The sequence below is a fragment of the Stegodyphus dumicola genome, chromosome 4 (assembly GCF_044657685.1).
Source record: "Stegodyphus dumicola isolate Sdum_Otavi_A_Nest chromosome 4, ASM4465768v1".
In the NCBI taxonomy this organism is placed as follows: Eukaryota; Metazoa; Arthropoda; class Arachnida; order Araneae; family Eresidae; genus Stegodyphus; species Stegodyphus dumicola.
This window is the reverse complement of record NC_140771.1, coordinates 218,876,585-218,897,657: the sequence shown is the minus strand read 5'-3', so window position 1 is coordinate 218,897,657 and position 21,073 is coordinate 218,876,585. Positions and strand designations below refer to the sequence as shown.

The 21,073-nt window shown below is 31.7% G+C and overlaps 1 protein-coding gene across 5 annotated transcripts in view; it reads left to right on the top strand.

Moving 5' to 3' along the window:
* The window catches only part of LOC118181644 (uncharacterized), an 86,560-nt gene extending 69,419 nt beyond the window's left edge, over positions 1-17,141 (top strand). For all 5 annotated transcript variants that reach the window (XM_035350810.2, XM_035350816.2, XM_035350815.2 and 2 more), the window contains 2 exons: positions 3,802-3,849; positions 10,185-17,141. In XM_035350810.2, the coding sequence (XP_035206701.1) occupies positions 3,802-3,849; positions 10,185-11,975 (1,839 nt within the window). In that variant the 3' untranslated portion in view covers positions 11,976-17,141. The remainder of the gene's footprint in view (positions 1-3,801; positions 3,850-10,184) is intronic.
* Positions 17,142-21,073: the final 3,932 nt, after the last annotated feature.

The window sequence follows — 21,073 nt, the reverse complement described above, 5'->3', positions numbered from 1 at the left end:
AATTATATTGATATCAGCAGTTAGAGAATACAGTTAAATTTTTTCATTTTAAATTTTGCCCTAACAAATTGTGCCAAAATTATGTGATTTGTGCATAATGAATATAAGAATGAAAAGAAAATATATTGATAGCTAATGCACTGGTTATCATAAATTAAGGAAAAATCACAATTACTGAAAAAGTTACATGTAGAATTTTATGAAACTTACCCACAATAAAAAACATATAGTAAGGTATCAAATAACATAAATTACCAGACAATTATGGTAGTATAGAAATTAGCTCATGTATAAAATGAACAAATTGAAGGTGTCCATTTGCTATAGGAAAAGTACCTTCAATATGGAATAGGGTCGCCTCTAGAAGCAATACAGCACATACAGCGATGCGTGATGCTTTCAATTATGCACTCTATCAGTTTCATAGGAAGCGAGAGCCATTTCTCTTGCAAAGCAGTTGCAAGTGCAGCAAGGGTCTGAGGGGGTGGATTGAGAGCAGCTAGACGTCCCTCTAAAGCATCCCAAACGTGCTCGATAGGATTCAAGTCCGGGGATCGAGCTGGATACTCCATGTGCATAATTCTTTCTTGTTGAAGATAATCATCTACGATGCAAGCCCTGTGTGGTCTTGAGTTATCATCCTGTAACAGAAAAGCATCACCTATTGCCCCAGCACATGGGCGCACATAAGCATCAAGGATGTCATCTCTATAAATTGGAGCATTCACGGTTTCCGTTGGAAAGACATGGAGGTCTGTGCGTCCACCCAAAGAGATGCCTCCTCAAACACAGGCACTGCCTCTTCCGTATGCATCTCTTTAACGGATGTTTGACAGATGATAACGGGTTCCAGGTTCTCTCCATATCAAAAAACGCCTACTATCGCTTTCTAGACTAAACCTGGACTCATCCGTAAAGAGAACAGCCCTCCACTGATCAGGTGTCCAGTGGACATGTTGTCGTGCCTACTGCAAACGGTCCCTCCTATGGCATGACATGAGCGGCATGCAAATGGCTGGTCATCTCGCAAACAGACCACCTTCATGAAGCCTTCTATGCACAGTTGACGTTGACACCAACCTTCTGGTGGCTGCAGCCAGCGAGGATGTAAGAAGAATCGGAGTAGTGGTTCTATTCCATCGTGCACATAATGTCAAATATCGGTCATCGACGCTCGTCGTAGTAGTTGGCTGTCCTTCGCTGAACCTTCTAGATGCCGAATCTGGGGTTTGAAATTGCCTCCAAAGTCTATGAACCACAGAAGGACTCACATTTAGCCATCTAGCCACCTCTGTTTGACTTTGTCCTGCCTCTAGTCTCCCAGTGGCTCTCCATTGTAGTTCTGCGGGCAAATGATGCCTGGAGGTCATTGTTACGAATTTCCTATCTCACATTTCTGATGTCACTATCACAGTAAAATACGTAGGCTTACTCTCAAACATGGACTTTTATTCTCCTCGCAGATGATGTATTCTGAGTGCAGCGCCATTAATTTGCATATTACAGTTTTACTCAGCTACTCTTACTTGACAACATATTCAAATTTTACATGGTTTGTCTTATTTTTGAAGGTGTTATCGCTATTTTTGTGGTTTTTTATTTATTTATGATAACCAGTGTATATATAACATTCATTTTTGATAGTAAAAATTATGTGTCAGAATTGATAGAAAATTATGTCTTAAATATGGTTTTTAAAGTAATTTTGTGTCATACTTAGTGGTCCAAAAGTCATGCACATCAAACTTTCAAAAATTGGAGACATTCTAAAAGGAATATTAATAGCAAATTGTTTCAGTGGATTGCATTCCTACACTGTTATGAATAATATATCACCTGAAATTTTAATTGCAATTTAGACTGTTAGCTGGATCAGTTTTTCCCAGTCACAAATTTTTCTGATTGAACATTGCTTAACAACAAATTCTTATGAAAAACTTTTGAAACACTTAAAAGTGTAGGCCTTCATAGATGTTCATGAACCTATCAAAAAATTATTTTCAGCTCAATAACTTGATTGAAAAAAGTGGTAGCATTTAGCGTGAAAAACAAAATGGCCTCTAGTCTCTTATGAGTTCAACAGAATGGAATAATAAGGAATAAAATGTTGCAATTACCAGTGAAAGAAAGGGCCGGATTTAGAATTGACGAGGCAATAAGTTATCTGAGATATGGGGCCCTTTATAAGTGGGTTATACTACATTTTTGTACTATATTTATAATTTATTTTAATTTTGGGCGGCCCTCTCCTGGAGGTGCTAAGCTATAGCTTGTGTAGCTTATACATAAATCCTGCACTGGTGAAGAGTGTGAGAAAGATAGCATTGCAAAGTAATGCTGGATCATAAAAATCCATTCTATTTTAGAAAAACTCATCTCTATTTTCTATACAAATGGTTTTTAAAGCCAACACAAACTGCAATTGAAACAACACAAACTGCAACTGAAACAACACAAACTGCAACTGAAATTTCATGTGATGTATTGATTATAACACTATAGGGGTATCATGTATTGAAACAATTTGCCATTAATATTTAGTCTGGAACTTCCACAATTTTTAAAAGTTGATGTGCATTACTTTTGGATATCCCTTTATAAAGACAGATTTTGTTGATTATGTAGCATAAAAAAATTATTGCAATCTATTATTAGGTTGTCAGAAAAGTCATGATGCATTTTTTAACACGTAGTACTTATTCATTTTTGGAAGTGCTAGATTCATTCAAGCCATTTAACAGCTGACCATTCTAGCTCCATTCATTAAAAAAAAAAAAAAAAAAAAAAAAAGAGCAGTTTGGTAAAGTTTTGGGGGATTTTACAGCAAGCTGAGGATGGAAGCTCAAACTATACATTTTTGGCATAATTTAATGCTTTACTTCTCTAAAGGGAAGGTTATATGTCAAGCTTGTGAAAAGTTGTGTAAACTTTATGGTGACAATGCTCTTTAAGAGCATTATTGCCAATGATGATTTACAAAATTCCATGTTAGTGATTTTGATCTTAATGGTGCTCCTTGGTTAAAAAGGATAATCAAGGTTGAGGACCACCAAATTGAAGGCATTGATTGAGTCAAACTCATACTACATAACACAAGAGATCGCAGAAATATTGAACACCCATCATTCAAGTGTTTGTGACTGTCTGAAGAAGCCGGAATAGGTAGGATATGTAAATACATGTAAATATTTCATATTTTTTCCTACCAAGGAACCAAACAATCTCTTTGAATGTATTCTGTTAATGTTCCATATGAATGTATGCAGCTGGACATTTAAATGAGTCCATCATCCAAAAAATGTCTGAAGCTTATTACTCGTAAAGGAGTTGTATTCATAATGACAATGTGAGACCACACATTAGTTTGATCACCCATAAAAAATATTAGAACTTGGATGGGATATGCTCTCACACCCATCATACTCATCATACTGACCTATCACATACTGACTCGTCATACTGACCTAACACTGTCAAATTTCCAACTGTTTTACTGTCTTCAAAACTCTTTGCATGATGTAACTTTCATTTCTGATGAAACTGTAAATCAGCATGATCAGTTTTTCATCTATAAAGACAAGTCCTTATATGAACAAAAAATTGTGAGGCTCACTAAAAAGATGGCAAAAGATGATCAAACAAAATTGGCAATATGTAGTTGATTTATCTTTGTTCTTTATATAGACAAATGATCTTTAAAACACAAAATTAAAATAAAAAATATGCAAGTACTTTTCCAACAACCAAGTATATTATGATTGAAATATCTCATGCATATTTTCCATATGATTTGTTATTTAGGTCTCTTCTTTGCTGAAAGTTGAAGAAAGTGATGAGAGAATGCTTGAAGTAAGCATTTTATGGCTATTAATAAAAATATTTTAGGCAGTGATATTTCTGACTTAGTGAAATATATTCAAGTGTATGTTCATGGGGAAATTAAAAAAAAGAACTAAAAAGTAAACCTTTTGAAAAATTCATTATTTAAATTTGGCTTTATTTCTCAAAATAATAATAATAATAATAATTTTTAAGAGATAAAGTTTTATTTATTTATTAAAAAAAAGGTTATGTTTAAGATATGTAATGGCAGGTAGCTACGTCTAGCCAGAATCACTGTAGCATACAGATTTAATTCACTCCGTCCTGAAATAATTTTCCCCGTTGAAATAGATTTAAATAATATTAATACCATTACCTTACCCCAAAAGAACCATCTCAGTTTTTTGTTATATGTTTTTAAATTTGAAAAAAAAAAAAAAAAAAAAAAGAAAGCTAATAAAAACTTTATAAAACATAATAAAGCATATAAAAAGTAAAATAAAGGGAAAAACTGTTTTTACAAAGTTTAATTACTATAATTATGTATATTATACCTTTTTTGTGGGGGGGCACTATTTCTTTACTTTCATATTAAGTGTATTTCAGTAGAAACTTTTCCAAAGTGTTTGTTTCATTCTACTTTGAGCATGTTTCTGAAGATATGTTACACTATTACATGACATGTTGTAAATTTTTTTATGTGTGTGTGTGTTTTCCCCCACAGCAGCTGCCTCCATTTTCCCAGAAGGATCTTAATTCCAGCCAAAGAAATAGGTTTCTCTACCCCTACCTACTCTTTGTTATTAATTCCCTTCAAAACCTTTTTATGGTCCTCGATCTGTAGTTCAATGAACTTCTAGGCTGTAAACTTCTCAACTATACCTCAACAAGTTCATTTACATCTCTTTCATCCACCTCCAAACCAGTGGCCTTTCCTAGGAACACAGCACTTTTTCTATGATTTCAGGTTTTAATCCTTCAAAATCCCTTTCAGACACGGCCAATTTCTTCCACAGAAAGGTCAAGATCCTCTTTGAAATATTCTACCTTGCCATATCACTAAGTGTGTCACACTATTATAATGATCCTTCCAGAATTAATGAAGGGTGAGTTTTCTCTTGATCACATCAAAGCAGTTGAAAAACAGGTCAAGTCCACCTTGAAATACCATATGTTGCCATATCACTAAGTGTGTCGCAGTATTGTAATGATCTTATCAGAATTCATAAATGGTGACATTACATCAAAGCAGCTGTGAAACAAGTTGTTTGAAGAAGAGGTTTTTAAATTTCAAATCGTCTGCTAATCTATGGACTGTAGGATAGGGATGTGTTGGGTGGAAGGTGAAAAAGGGCAAACTTTTTAAGGATGTCATCTTTGAAGATTGATAGATGGCCTTATAGATAAGTTATTTTTCTTTAAATGCTTTTTAACAAGGAGAGCAAAGACCAGATTTTTACACTCTACAAAGAACTGCCTGGTGACCCAGGACTTTGCATTTGTCTTTCATATAATGCGAAGTCTTTCTTTTATAATTTCTGTGTTTTTTGACTGCTATACGTGCAGAGTATTTTGCAGATGCCACTTGCAAGCACTGGAGTCAACCATAGGTCTGTGGCCCGACATTTTCGTCTCCTTTACCATTATATGAGTCCTTCTTGGCATCCTCTTCCAAAAGAGCCTTGTCTCATCACAGTTGAAGACAGTTGTTTATATCTTATGAAAAAAAAAAATTTCGATATTTTTGGTTTCCAGCATTTCACATCGATTCAAGTCTTTTTGTTTATTTCTGTGACTATGAAATAAAGGCATGAAAGACAACTGACGAGAGAATTACCCCATGACACAGGAACTTTCCCTCCTTTGATAGTACATTCCTTGTTTCCAGAAGTATGAACTCTCATGTGACTTGCTTACCTTGCGGCACATAATTAATATCGCTTCTGTACAATTCATGTGTTTTGGTAGAATGCCAGCTGGGGTTGTGTTTGATGCATTTAAACTATATCAGTGATTTCATGCTTTAATTTTAGAGACATAACCTGCTTTTTCACATTACTCACTTTCAAAAGATCCATCATTATGAATATATCTTAACAATAATTATAAATTTTATTAATGTTTCTATTAATTTTGGGGATACATCTGGTAAAAGGTAATCACATGAACTTAACAAGAGAGATTGCTCTTTACTTTGTATACATCAGGAACCCGTAGCAATGCAGCAAACCTGCCACTTTACCTTGTAACCTGAACTTTACTAATATCAAGGTACTAAAATTTGTTCAAACATCAACTCATATTCCAAAAATCTTGTACCCAGGGGCACCAATGTATATTCATTTAAATGTTATTGTTAAGTGAAAAAAATCTAATTTTGATGCACTGACTGATTTAGATAAAAGGAACCATTTACAGCTTCTTTAAAAAAAAAAAAAAACTTTGTTTAAAAACATTATCTACTTTATCTAAATTATTCCATACCATTATGTTTCTGACAATTTCTTTAGCCCTATTCTGAAGTGCACTAGGACACAGTTAAGCAATCTTGCATGATTTTACTTAGTGCCGTCAGTGAAATTAAATTCAAAAATATATTTTAATGTATATTGATTTATATCAATTACGCTACACTCATTCTAAAAAAAAAAAAAAAATCTGATGTGTACACCACATGACTTCCTTGTATGGAATATTAAATTATATGCATTTTTTCTTGCATTTCATTTAAACTTATTCGATTGAATTAAATTTATTTCATCATTAGTGCATAAACCACAATAGAATAAATGCACTCTTTAAAATTCACTATATTTGTTTACCCTAGCAACACTCGGGCCCTAGGTTTGCTTAACAGCATTATATTTCATTCATTTTTTAGCTCAGAATGCACAAAATTTATATCATCTCAAGAATTATCTAATCATTGCCATATATTCTATTCAAATACTATAATAAATCTAAAATAAAAGAAATTAAGCAAACAACAACAACAACCAAAAAAAAATAGGTTTTCACAGACAATTCAGTATTTCTCATTCATTTAATTCAGTTTTACTTTGACAAGATTGTGTGACAAGGCAAAAATACATAAAAACTCAAAATATCTATATTGAAAATTATGAAGTAAATCTTAAACATGTATTTCCTCAAATAAATTCCAGAATTTATGATGATTTAATTCACAATAATAAAAGAAGGCGTTATCTTTGTTTTTGCGAAGCTTACTTTCTCTAGATTGGCAACAAATCTACTATTCTGCTGTTTCAAATGTAAACAAGCATTGCCGCCATTGCAAAAGTAGTAAAGGCATAATAACCTTAAACGGGAAGGTAAGAACAACATAATTCAATCATTTTTAAAGCAAAAAGTGCCCAATTTACAAACGTTTGAGAATAAAGAAATTACTGAGCCGAGTAACAGAGTGGATATATATAAATATATATATACATATATATTTATATACTTTTGGTGCAGCCGATTGCAACCAAAATACGAGGTGCACATCTACATGCTATAGCAATCCTATATACAAAATTTCAATGTTCTGAGGCTACTCATTTTTTAGTTATGCGAAGTAAGTACATATGCACAGATGCCATGAAAATTTCTCTTCATAATTCATTTAAAATCAGTTTTATAATTTTTTGGGGGGAAAAGAATCTACTATACTTCCTTTTTACTTCGTACAAGGAAGTAATAAGCAACAATTATGCAAAGGAAATCTACAACTGTAAAGGAATTAAAACATACAGTTCATGTATGATTTAAAAGTTGCTTCATGGAATGCAAATAGGCAATCAAAAATCAACGGCCTTAAAAAGAAGCATACCAGATATATGCATCAGTTAGCAAGTAGCAATAGTTCCATGTAATCCAAGATACCCAAAGTGGAACTGTTACCAAAGGGATTTAAACCTCTGTAAAAGATGTAGGTCAGGGTACCAAAGGATACCACAACAGCAGATGATCACTTCCTGTTGTATGTGCAAGACGTTGTAAATCACCAATAGCATGACAGCTGGCATCACATCACTCTGCTGCAGGACAGCCCATATCTTGCTAAACTGAGTCATGTCAACTGCGTGAAAGTAGGCTGTACACTCGACGATTTGTGGTTTTCCTTTATTCCCAATAACTGTGATGTTCACGAGCCCAATTTAACTGTGGTTGAATTGGACCCGTGAACATCACAGTTGGACACCAGAGAAGTTGGGCCACATACTTTTTATGGGAGAGTCTCGATTTAACATTCAAAGCGATTCTTGAGGGGCAGTGACATGACAAGAGCCAAGGACACACTATCGGGTGCTAAACATTGTTGAAAGAGATCATTACAGAGGAGGAGGCTTATTTGCATGGGCTGGGATAGCAACAGATGCCCTCATCGACCTCTGTGTGATTTCTGATTATTCCATCACAGCTGTCCGATATCACAATGAAATTTTACCATCCTTTTTATCTCTGCAACAGGTACCAGCACAATACTTATGGATGATAATGACTACCTGTATAAAGCTTAAATGGTATGGAGTTATCTGAAGAGTAAAACCATCCCACATCTGTCGAGAGCATGTGTAGGACATGTTGAGACAATGGATAGTAGGTCGCATTGTGCCACCAGGCACGAGCTCTGACATGCATTACTACAGGAATCGGCACTTCTGTCACAATAAAGGATCAACAATACTACTGCCAGTTTGCCTCTCCATTATCAAGCTCCCATTCAGCTTGAGGGTATCATATCATACCCGTTATTAGCATGATTTTCCATTGCTCATTCTTTCGGCCCATTTGGTGATGGTTGTAATATGTGTGTTTTTGTATACCTTTGCTTTGTTTGTTAGCATGGTCTAGTAATGCCACACCAACCTCTTGGATCTATTTCATTAAATAGTTTTTGTTTTATTCCATGGTTTGCCCTTGTTGCTTATTTTTTGAACAAAAATGTGTTATTAAAAAATAAAATAAAATTTAAGCTATTAAGAATATGCATTCCATGCTTTTAAATCATTAAGCAGTTACAGAACAATAAATTAAACCTACTTAAATGGCATTACTTTGGAAACTATCTTACTTAAACGGCATTACTTTGAAACATTAAATATTACTGATCTTTCTGTGGATTTCATGCTCAGAAAATTAGTAATACCTAATGTTTTGCATAGTGTGGTGACATTGCTCTGAGAACTGGTTATGTGCAAAGCATATCAAAGACCTTATGTTATGTTCTGCACAGTGAAAACTCTTGCCAGTGTTAGTATATATGGCTATGGTACTAAAAATTTTGGGAATATTCTATTATTTTTTTAATGTAAAAATTGTGGAAAGAACCCCTCAAAGATATTTCCTCCCATGTCAAAATTAAATCAAACAGCATTGCTGCTTTTTAAGGCTGTTGATCACAGATAATTTACAAGATAATGGTCTCATCAGATCAAGCCTATGCCACTGGTACGTAGTGTAGTACATTTAGACAGATTTTTTTTTTTTTTTTATTATTATTAAAATTAAATCAAGGCTGATCATTGATATTTACCATCAGTGACCTGTATGATCACTGCCTTGATGTGCCTAAGGAAAGAGGTGCCTTCGTGGAGGAAGAGAAGCTGCCTCACATACATGTTACATATGAGGAAAACTGTGAAAATGCCCATGCAGCCAGCCCGTTTGCCAGGATTTGAATCCCGGACTGAACTAACAGTGTTCAGCGACTCTTATCGCTCAGCCACTGTAAGGATTTAGACAGTAATACCTCTTGTAAGGGAATTAGCAGCTCAACAACTATAAAAAAAACTATTGGAATGGTTGAGACTTCAGTCAAAGCATTGTTAAAGAATTTGTTCACCACATGATAAACAATGCAATTCATTGTTGCTAAGAAATATATGAAAAGAAAATGCCAATGAAAAAAAAAAAATGTGCAGACATCAGTACTGCAATTTTTAGAAACAAACCCCCCCCCCAAAAAAAAGAAAGAATTTAGGAAAACATACATTTTTAAAATTATTTGTAACAAAGATATTTGAATTTATTAATCATATTTATTGAAAAACGAAGAATTTCTTTTTGGAAACCAGTTATCATTTTTTGTTTGCATTCAGTTCCTTGATTAATCTGGTTTTGAACAGCACGGGTATTGCTGGAATCAGTTACCCAGACCCCAGTGTTGTATGTCATTATGAAAAATTTAAAAATTATTTTTTTTTCTAATTCACAAAATAAAGGTCAAATATTTCATTACTAATTTGAATAAAAATAATGTAGTTTAATATTCAGTGCTAATTTATAGGTGAACTATTCTCAGTTATGTTGAAATTTGATTATAAATATTATTAACAAAGCTTTTTTTTATTCCTTAGCCCATCTTGAGAAATACAGTTACTGATGGAAAGGAACAGTTAGATTCAAAAGTAGAACCCAGCTCCTTGATACCAAGCATTCCTTCAAATGAAATGCAAGTGAACAAGATTTGCAGTGATACAAATTTATATTCTGCCAAACCACCTCCAATTCCTGAAAGAACATACTGCAGGATAGAAGCTAAAAATGTATGTCCTCCTCTTCCATCACGTAATGCAAGGAACATTTCAGAAAAGGTTTCTACATTGTGTGATCAAAGTAGAAGAGAATTAGATATTGGTAAATTTGTTAATACAATTTCAATCCAACAAAAATGTAACATTTCTGAAAGTGGACCAGACATAAATCGATCTCAGCAAACCAGTGATTGTTCAGAATATGCTGTTTCCAGTTTTGTTGAAAACAATTTGTCACATAAAGCCAGCAAGGTCTCACCAGACCAAAACAGAGAATTTATTTGCCCTGTTCATGGTGATAGGTGTAAAAGCAATATGTCAATTAACAAAGTTTCTAATAATCAACCTTCAGAATTTAAAATGACTATCATGAAAGCATTGCATAGTCCTGCACAAAATCATAAAAATCTAGCAAGCAGGTATTCTTTTCCTGAAAATGTTTGTAATGAAATTGAGTTGCAACTTCATAATAAAAGGGATAGTCTGACAGCTAATGAACTTCCTGAAAATTCTCAGTATTCTTTAAGTTTGGTACCCGAATCTGAAAATCAAAATCTAACCAAAATTTCTGAAAGTATATCACATTCACTAGATGATTATGTTAATCTTGAATTTAAAAAGCCTGCTCTTCCTGTAACTAATAAAAATTTCTCTGCAATTTCTTCTATTCATAAAAGTAATTTTCAACTTATGTCTAATCCTTTTTGTCCAGTAGATGCTAGTTACAGTAATATTCAGTTTGGTAAACCATATTGCCCTACACCAAATCCAGTTCCTGCAACATGTGAAATTGCTATTTCTTCATTCAATAGTTCTCTAAAAAGTGAAAAACTGACAAAATCAGATCGAAGTGTTTCACCATCTTATACCTTAAACTCCACTTCAAATAATGCTAGTGATGATGCTAAAGAGCAAAAAATTCAACAATCACCGACTTGTTCTGTAAATTATAGCACTGATTCTTCAAAAAATTCTTTGATTACACCAAAACTTAAGAACATTCCTAATACGCTTCCAGCATTTAGAAAACAAATGTCTGCACCTGCTGCTTCATCTTTGAGGCCAGAACTTCCATCTCCAGGCAGAAAGAGTTCCTGTCCTGTTACAGCATCAGCTAGTATGATTAAATCCCCACTGCCTGTAAATGCAGTGAGTTCTATAAGACCTATGCATCTACAGTCTCATGGAACAGTTATAGGACATCTCAGAGTATCAACATCAAGATCACCAGATCATAGTAGTGTTTCAAGCATTTCATCTGCTAGTGATGAGTTAAGCTCGAATCACAGTAGTCCCAAAGTATTAAGTACATTTCAAAATTTTGGTACTGTTATTCGTCAGAACATACCAGCTGATAATCAGTATGAAAATGTAGTTATCCCTCAAAAACCATCAACAAGCTCAAGGCCTTCATCTGTAAGTAGTGAGAAAGAACTAAATTATGCATCATTGGATTTAACTCCTGCTTCTGGAGATGATGCACCACGTTCTCCATCAATGCAAAAGTCTTCAGTTGTTCAAGATGAGGAATCCCTGATGTATGCTGAAATTGACTTCACCAAGTCTGAAGGATTGAAAAATATATCTGGAAGTGTGAGAGAAGGCCGCTTATAGTGCAATATATTATTTCTAGTCAAAGCATCTCTGTTAATAAATATGTAAATATTTGCTGTTAATCAGTTTAATGTTTTATTCTGTGTTTTGTTACATACTTTGTCTATATACTGATAAAAATAAAATATTATTCAAAATTGTAGAGAGATTAGGCATTTAATTAATATTAAAATTGACTTTTCTTATGCTGCTAATGTTATAAATAAATAAATTGAGTAAAACACTAATTTTCCTATAAATCAAATGTGTAAGATTCTATTGTAAAATTATTATTAGCAGATGCATTTTAGCAACAAAAAGAAATATTTTTTCATTAAGTGAATTTTTTTAAGTTGGGAAAAAAATTATCTAACGTTGTCTTATAATTTTAGTTTTAGCTCAAAAAGTATTACATGAGTGTAGATATCACATCTGTGCCTTTTAAATATATGTTTTATAAATATGAGAAGAGCTGTTGAAAAAGTATTCTGCTTAGTATTAATAGCAAACACATTTCTAAATATGAATGAATGTATTTTGAATATTTTAAGAACCTATAAACCCTAGTTTTAAAATATGAGCAGAATTTGATTGTTAAATTTTCTTTAATTCTGTGATTTATAATTTGGCTTATATTATTTATTTCTATGTTATAGAAAGTAAACACTCCCCTCCCAGTTATCTAACTGGTATTGTATTAGTATACAGTAGAACTCTGAATTATCTGACCTTCAGATATCCATATCTAGTTATCCGTGACTCCCAATTATCAACTTTTTTCCTTTAATTTTAGTCTTGTATGATTGTGTTTGGTTTTAAGGCCTACATAAATAAATATAAATCCTTTTACTTTAATTATAGTTCAAAGAGAAATGGGCTGTATATTTAGAAAGATAAAAAAATATTTTATGGAAATAATGTTTTTTTAATCCCCTGTTAAATTACAGTAAACAAAAAATAAAATTATATCACTTGCATTATAATAAGTATGTATTTGCATACAGAAAAACACAATTTAACTATTCAGATTTTCATGTCAGATTGGACTATGGCACCAATTAGTTTACATATTTGGAGTTATACTGTATAGTCATTTTGACTTAAAAATCTATTGTAGTTATACTGTATAGTCATTTTGACTTTAAAATCTATTTCCTTTATTTGATTTATTAATAAATTTTAATTAACGTAATTATTATATTATTGTTATTTTTTATTCTGTATCATCACATCATGTGGCTTGTCAAAATGCAGAAAGTTCCATGATTAAAGTAGATTTATTAGTAAACTTAAGTATCTGCATATATTTTTAAATGTAAAGACATTTTTTAAATGAGCCAATAAATATGGGTACTCTTCTCTTATTGGGACCAGATTCAGAAATGTATGAATGTTTGTATGTATGGATGGATGTGCTCATGTATATATGTATGTACACACACACATACATACATTTCTGATTCCGGTCTCAATAACAGAAAAGTACCTAAAAATGCAATACGTTACATTTTAAAATGAATTTCGTAAAATTATAGATACATTTATTATTGAATTTCGTAAAATTATAGATTATGCTTTCTTGCATAAGTATGTGTTGAAATGTTTGTGGAAAAAAATTGTTGTTTGTACACTTTCTAATATGCGTTTACTAATATACAATTTTTAACATGTTTGATAACAGTATGTAGTTCTGTTATTAATTTACAAATTCTGTTATTAATTTGTAAACTTTTTAGGCAATAAATAGAACAGAGTTAAAAATGTAAATTGCAAAACCCCTTAAAAGTATTTTTAAGAGTTCCTTAAATATTTTTAAGAATTTCAAAACTCTTTAAATATTTGTTCTTTTGTATAATATTGATTGCAGCTATTTGCAAAAAAATTTTATAGCTGAAAAAATTAAAGTGATGCTAGAAAAATTAATATGTACATAATTATTTACTATTGTATTATAAACGTTGGATTTATCAATGTACAGAAAGATAACTATATGGTTTACAATGTATTAATCAATTAAAGTATGATCTTTAAGAATCAAACTTCATTATTTAATTTTTAATTATTGCTTAAACTATAATTAATTTTAAATATGCTTTGAGTGTGTTATAAAAATTTTAATAAAAGTAAATCATATCTGCAAATAAGTATTATACCTTGGTGTAAATTAGCATGAAAAGATATTTTAATTCTTCTTATCATCTTGAATGCTTAAATTTCAATTACAAAAAAAAAAGTGGTTTTGTGTTAAATTTCCATTTATATCACTTAAAATATAAAGGTCAACAGTTCTATTTTATAAGATATTTTTAAAAATTCAACTATTTTTTTGATAAATGTAAAAAATTCAATTGAAAACGTTTCAAAATATCACAGAAGTGTGTTCATATTCTCCCAGTTATGAAATGCAATTGTTTTTAATTATGAAATTTATAAAATTCTAAATTTTAAATTACTCATTCCAGAATCGCAGGCTATTTTTTTTCCACAAGTTGTATGCATTGTTTTTACACATTAATCTAAAGTTGTTTTTTAAGTCGTATATAGACCTTTTTATTTATTTATAAAAATAAAAACTTTGATCTTTATTAGCACTTTGGCTGAACTATATAAAAAATTTTTACCAGAAATGCCGATATTAAACTGAAATATACTTTTCCTTTCAATTTTCATTTATATGTAGAAAAAAGAATGATTTTTATTTGCGATGATATGTACTTACATTATATATTAATATTATGATCTTGCAAGGATAGGATTATGAAGTACTGAACAAGTCCTTTTTTCTACTCATAAAAAAGAAAAACAGAAAATGAAGATAAATGAACTTATCAAATGCTAATGTATTTTTCTTACAATATAAAGCTCATTTTTATAAAATGTGTTAGCTTTACTTAATTTGCTTGCTTTAGAAAATATGTGTCCTAGAATAGAAATATGCAGTATTCAAATAAAATCTTCTAAAATAATTCATTGTTCCTAATTCAAAAAAAAGAACTATTTGAAAAACTACAACAGTTTTTACCATGCAGTACCTTTTGGCAAAAATATACAAAAAGTTTTAATTTTTTACATGCCATCTACAAAGAAAATTCCAAGTAATTAATCACTCTTCATCCTATTAAAGGTCCTTGCAAAAAAAAAAGTTCTGTATTTTGACCCTGAAATATTGATAGAATTATATGACTGACATAAACCACTTTTTTCTCTTGAAAAGAAAGGGAGTTGGAATGTGTTGATTCTACAGATACTTCAAATTTTAACATTTTTATAAATAGGTCTTTTTAACTACTACACATTCATATTAAGGAAAAAGATATCTTTTAGGAATTTTCATTTGCAAATGTACTTGCACAGCAGTCTTTAGCAATATTTGTATAAATCTTGAAAAACTTTACTTAATGATATTTAAGTTAAATTTTCATAACATGAGAATAATTATTTTTCTTTCTATATCAGAACATTAAGTTTTTCCAAAATATTTGGTTTATTACATATTATGCTTTCACTCATTTATCATGTATATGACAGTAAGCATTACTGTTGTAAAAGCAATAGATCTTTAATTTATCTTCAACATAGCCTAAAAACAGTCTTTGAGAGGCCATGTGCTGTTATGCAAGATTTTTACTTTTTTAATTGTAGTTGTGTTGTCTAATAAACTGAGCAATTTAAAAGCAATAAATTTAATTTTTAATAATTTTAATCCTTATTTCTAATTATATATTTACTTGATGTAATGTAAAAAAGTATTTAATTTATGATATTTTTAAATAATTTTTATTATGAAAATTTGGAGCATTGCTGTAACTGACTTGTTGTTTTTCAATAACATAGTGAAGTGCTAAATTAAATTTAATTTACATTATATCCAATTGATAATTGTGAACATTTGCAGCAAAAGTATAATTCATTAAAGATGTTTATAATACTATTTATTTTACTAATTTGGTTATGAAAAATTTTTGGACATTTTTCTTTTCTAGAGTCAGTATAAAAATTTTAATTTTGCATTATTTTATCTAAAAAGTTTTACATGATTAAAATATTTTGATGATACATTTCTTAAATTAGTTCCATGGGTCTACAATCAGCTGTTCAAGAGTTATTTAATCATGCACTCCTTTTTTTAAAACTTTCTGTATGTTAAGACTTAATTTTTTATTGCTATTTAAACTAAAAATTTATATTCCTCATGTAATTTGGTTAATTGAAATTCAAAAACTTCCAGGCATTTATCAATTACTTTTAATTAAAATTTTATCAATTATTTAAGCGTATATAAATAAAGTTAATGAAGGGATAGCAATAAGTTTTTTTTTGGGGGGGGGGGATTTTTGTTAAAAGTTTAGCTTTTGTATTGCGAAGATTTAAAGCAAATGTGCACTAATACATTTTCATTTTATGTACTGTGCCATTTTATTTTTGCCAGTTCCAATGTCTGTTGGTAATTTTGCTTTCATGAATGTAGTATTTTTTAATTTTTTTTATTTAGCCTAAATGGTATCCATTCTCATAGATTAACCCATGTGAATGCAATTTTCATCTTTATACTTTTATTTGACTCATAAGCCTAATTATATTTTAACATTATGCTGAAATGCTGCATTCATATGAGATGATATATAATAACAAAAATATAAAAATATTTGAAATAAATACCATGATATAAATATTTTAGTGGAATTTTATAGTGTGTATTTTTTGCAATTCTACCGTTTGGTATAGCAAAACTATCTAACACATAATTAAAACATAAGATTTCTATATTTCAACTACAATGCTCTAATCTATATTATGTCTAGGTAAACAGTTTGATTTCCTATATATTGTTTTTCTGCGAATAAGTTTGAAGAAAGAGAATTTATTTAATATAATTTTCAGTTATAATAATATATATATAATGTAGAGCCCAAGCTAAATTTGTAATGCCAATAATTTCCTGGACTGCCTTAAAGCCTACTAGTACTTAAGATATTGATAGAAAACTGTTGTGTTTTACTTAAGTTTTATCTTATGGGAAATTTATTTGGGGGAAAATATATTTACATGTTGTTTGAAGGAAGTATTTATATTTTATTTCCATTTGTTACATACCATTTTTTGTAATGCTAGTGATATGTAACGTATGTTATTGTTTGTTACATCAGTGTTACTTAATAATGTATATTAAAAAAAGTGAAAAAGCCATTGTTTCTGAAGTTTTCCTAAAATTTTTAACATATTCCTTAGTTGAAATTAAGAAAGTTGAGTACATATGGATATGCAGACACTTTTGTTTTTACATGGTACAAGAAAAGCATTAAAATCAATTTACAGTATAAAAGGGGGGAATTCTCATTGCTTTTTAAACATGATGTATGTGATCAATTCTAATGCCATTTTTATACTTGAAATATTTTCAAAAAATGAATCTAATGAGCTTTTTTGTTAACTAATACAGTCAATATGAATAATTAAGAGCTCAAATAAGATACTTCTGAGCAGGTTAGATATTATTGCTCTCATTGATATTGACTGTTAATTATGATAAATTTTAATAATTGTTTAAATTTCATTGATATTATATGTACATATACTTAAGGATTGCATCTTCCATATTAACATATTTTCTGATGCAAATAAAACCTTATAAAACTTGAATAATTATTAATGAAACTTGTGGACCAATTCATATTTAAATACTTTCTCCTATCTTCACATTACATGACAGTTATATTTTGCAGATTTATATTTTTTTCACCATTTGCTTTTTTCTTTGTCGTACTTTTAATCAAAATAATGTATTTTATTTAAAATTTTTTCATTACCTTGATCTGTATATTTAAAAACTGAATATTTTTTAACTAAAAAAAATTCATCTAAAACTTCATTTCCTGAACTGCAAATACTTAATACAATCTTTTGCCATATTGCAGATTAGAATGAAATGTTTGATATAAAAAATGAAATAAAGACTAACCATAGGGAAAGATATTAAAATGGCTCCAATTTAAAAAATTAAGTGTTTATTATTTTAAATTTTTATTAGAAAAAACAAATGAGGCTTTAATAATAACTTATTCAAAGTTGCAAAGTTTCTTGAAGAAGGGGCAAAATTTTATTAAAGTAGTCCGAGTGCTACAGTTGGATTGTGTAAAAGAATAAACAAACATGCAACTTTGATATACACTGGTGTGCAAAAAATAAGAACGAGACGGTTTTTTCAATATAACTTTGTACAAAAGCTTTCCAAATCAACACATTTAATACCGTAAGATCCCCAATACGTAAGGACATGAGTAATGTAAGCAACACTTACTAAAAGAGAAATCAGAGGGATAAAAAGAAGCTTTATTGAAAAAGTAGCATGGAGCGCAATGCGACTGAAGGCCAAAACATCCCTGTGATGGGTGTCCAGCAAGAAACATCCGGTCTTTAATAGGGGATCTCCCCTGACTGCTAGGCAGGTTTCACAGCGTCTGCCCATGCTGAGAATGAGGGTGTCAACGAGTTGTTGAGACATTGCTGCCCATTCGTCTTGTAGCGCCAATCGAAGCTCCGGAATCATTACTGGTGGTAAGGTACGAGCGGCCAAGTGTCTGCCTAGAAAATCCCATACATGCTCGATGGGATTGAGATCCGGAGATCGTGCCGGCCAATCAATATGTTCAATATCCTCACTCTCTAAGAGCTGTTCGGCAGCTACTGTGCGATGACATGGTGCATTGTTGTCCATGAAAAGGAACTGCGGACCCATAGCGCCTTTAAAAAGACTCACATATGGAAGAAGAATCTCGTTACAATAACGGGTCCTGTTGACTGAACCTGCGTCGAAGATGTGAAGGTCTGTACGACTACCAAGCATGATGCCTCCCCAAACGAGAACACCGCCACCTCCATACCTGTCCCTTTCAAAGATGTTCGAGGGATGATTGCGGCTTCCCCGCTCTCTCCAGATGAGTATGCGATGAGAATCGCTACTCAGACTGAATCTGCTCTCATCTGTAAAGAGTACTCATCCCCATTCATTGTCTCTCCAATTCCGGTGTTCCCGGCACCACAGAGAACGCCTTCTCCGATGGGCAGGCGTTAGAGGTACACACCGTACAGGGCGTCGTGCAAACAGACCACCACCGTGCAGTCTTCTGGCCACGGTAAAATGCGATATCGGTCATCCAGTCGCCTGTGTTGTGTGTCTAGCGATTTCTCCCGCTGTCTGTCGCCTGTTTCTTCTGGCCTGTAAGGCAATATACTGGTCATTTGCGGGTGTGGTTCCTCGTGGACGACCACTACTAAACCCCCGAATAGCTGCTCCTGTAGTTTGAAATTGTCTCCAAAGTCGTGAAACGATGCTGTGAGCAATTCCGAACTCTGCAGCCACACTTGTCACACTGCGACCTTCCTCCAACTTCCCAATGATTCGACCTCGGGTAAAAGCATCCAGATGTCGTCTAACAGATTGATTATTCGCCATTTCTCGCTCAGCAACTCAGTGTGATTTTAACTGCTATACGGCGTGCAATCTCTTTGCCAGAAATACTGACCTTACACCGACAACATGCTTTATACTACTCAGACACTCCCCCATTACGTCTACCTGCATATCTGCGCATGTGCTACCGTACATCACCTTACTTAATCTCCTGATTGGTCTTTCTGTCCGCTCTGCCTCTTCGTTCAGCTGATATGCTAATTTTTCGACTTCGTCCTTAATTTTTACACACCAGTGTAGTTCTCTAATATTCTTATTTTAATTAAAAGTCAAAAATTTCATACCTTGATGCATAAAATTCTTTCAGAAATTCAAGAATGAATTATTCTTAGCTTATCCTTTCATTGTCTGCTATCAATGTAATTCATCATTTTTAATCAAAGTGAAGAAACATCTATAGAATAAAAACTGATCATTTTAGTGATTAATCATTTTCTGCTGAAATAAAATTTGTATCTAACCTCCTGAAAATGTTACTTAAGTGAATTTTGTTCTTAAAGATATATGTGTCTCAGCACTCTTATGTACAAACAGAGAGTAGATATAGAACAGTGATTGTAACCGTATTTGCTTACAAAATGGGTATGTTTTGCCATATACTACTGCTTCAGGATGGCATCTGGAGCTTCCTTATTAAAACTTGCAATACTGTATAGAGAACATGAGTAATTTTACAAATGCTTAGTTGGTAGACATGCATTTTATATACGAGTAACTGACAGTAATAGATTAAAACCACTATAAATATATTTTGGGAAAAGTACCCAGCCTACAAACAGCATCAAATGTTTGTTCATTTGTATCAGAACTTATATGCATATGGATTTTCAAAGTTGAAATGCAGAACTAACCTGAACTCCTGTCATACAAAGCGATGTGTTGCCTAATCATGTTATGTACAGTAATGCAGATACAAGCCCATGAAAATCCACACATCATATAATCGCGTGCTGCTAAACGTTGCTTCAACCATTAATGTGTAGTCAAGTGATCCGGATCGCTTGACTTGCTAAGCTAGGTTTGCAGCTCAGTTTCTAATCTAGAATTATACCTTATATATATGAAATATTTCTGTTTTGAGTGTTCAATACTGAAGTGTTGAAAATTTTTAACTGAAGCTGAGATTGCAGAAATGATGCAAAATATTTCGGATACAGATTCTGAGAGTAGTGAAAGAACTACTTTACTTTATTCTGATTACTCTGTTGATAATGAAACCCATGAATTTAATGATGATGACAACATTTTATATATTTGCATGCCAAGTCATTGAAAGGTCTTCTTTATGGACATCCACTGCAGAGAATTTAGTGCAATTACCATTCAAAATACTCCCTGGATTAAAAATAAATAATTCAAGTCAGTTTTTAATCTAGAATTATACCATATGTATATGAAATATTTCTGTTTTGAGTGTTCAATACTGAAGCGTTAAAATTTTTTAATTGAAGCAGAAATGATTCAAAATATTTCGGATATAAATTCTGAGAGTAGTGAAAGAGCTACTGTAATTTATTCTAACTACTCTGTTGATAACGAAACCCATGAATTTAGTGATGATGTCGACATATTGTATATTTGCATGCCAAGTGCATCGAAAGGTAATACTTCTTCATGGACATCTACTACAGAAAATTTAGTGCAATTA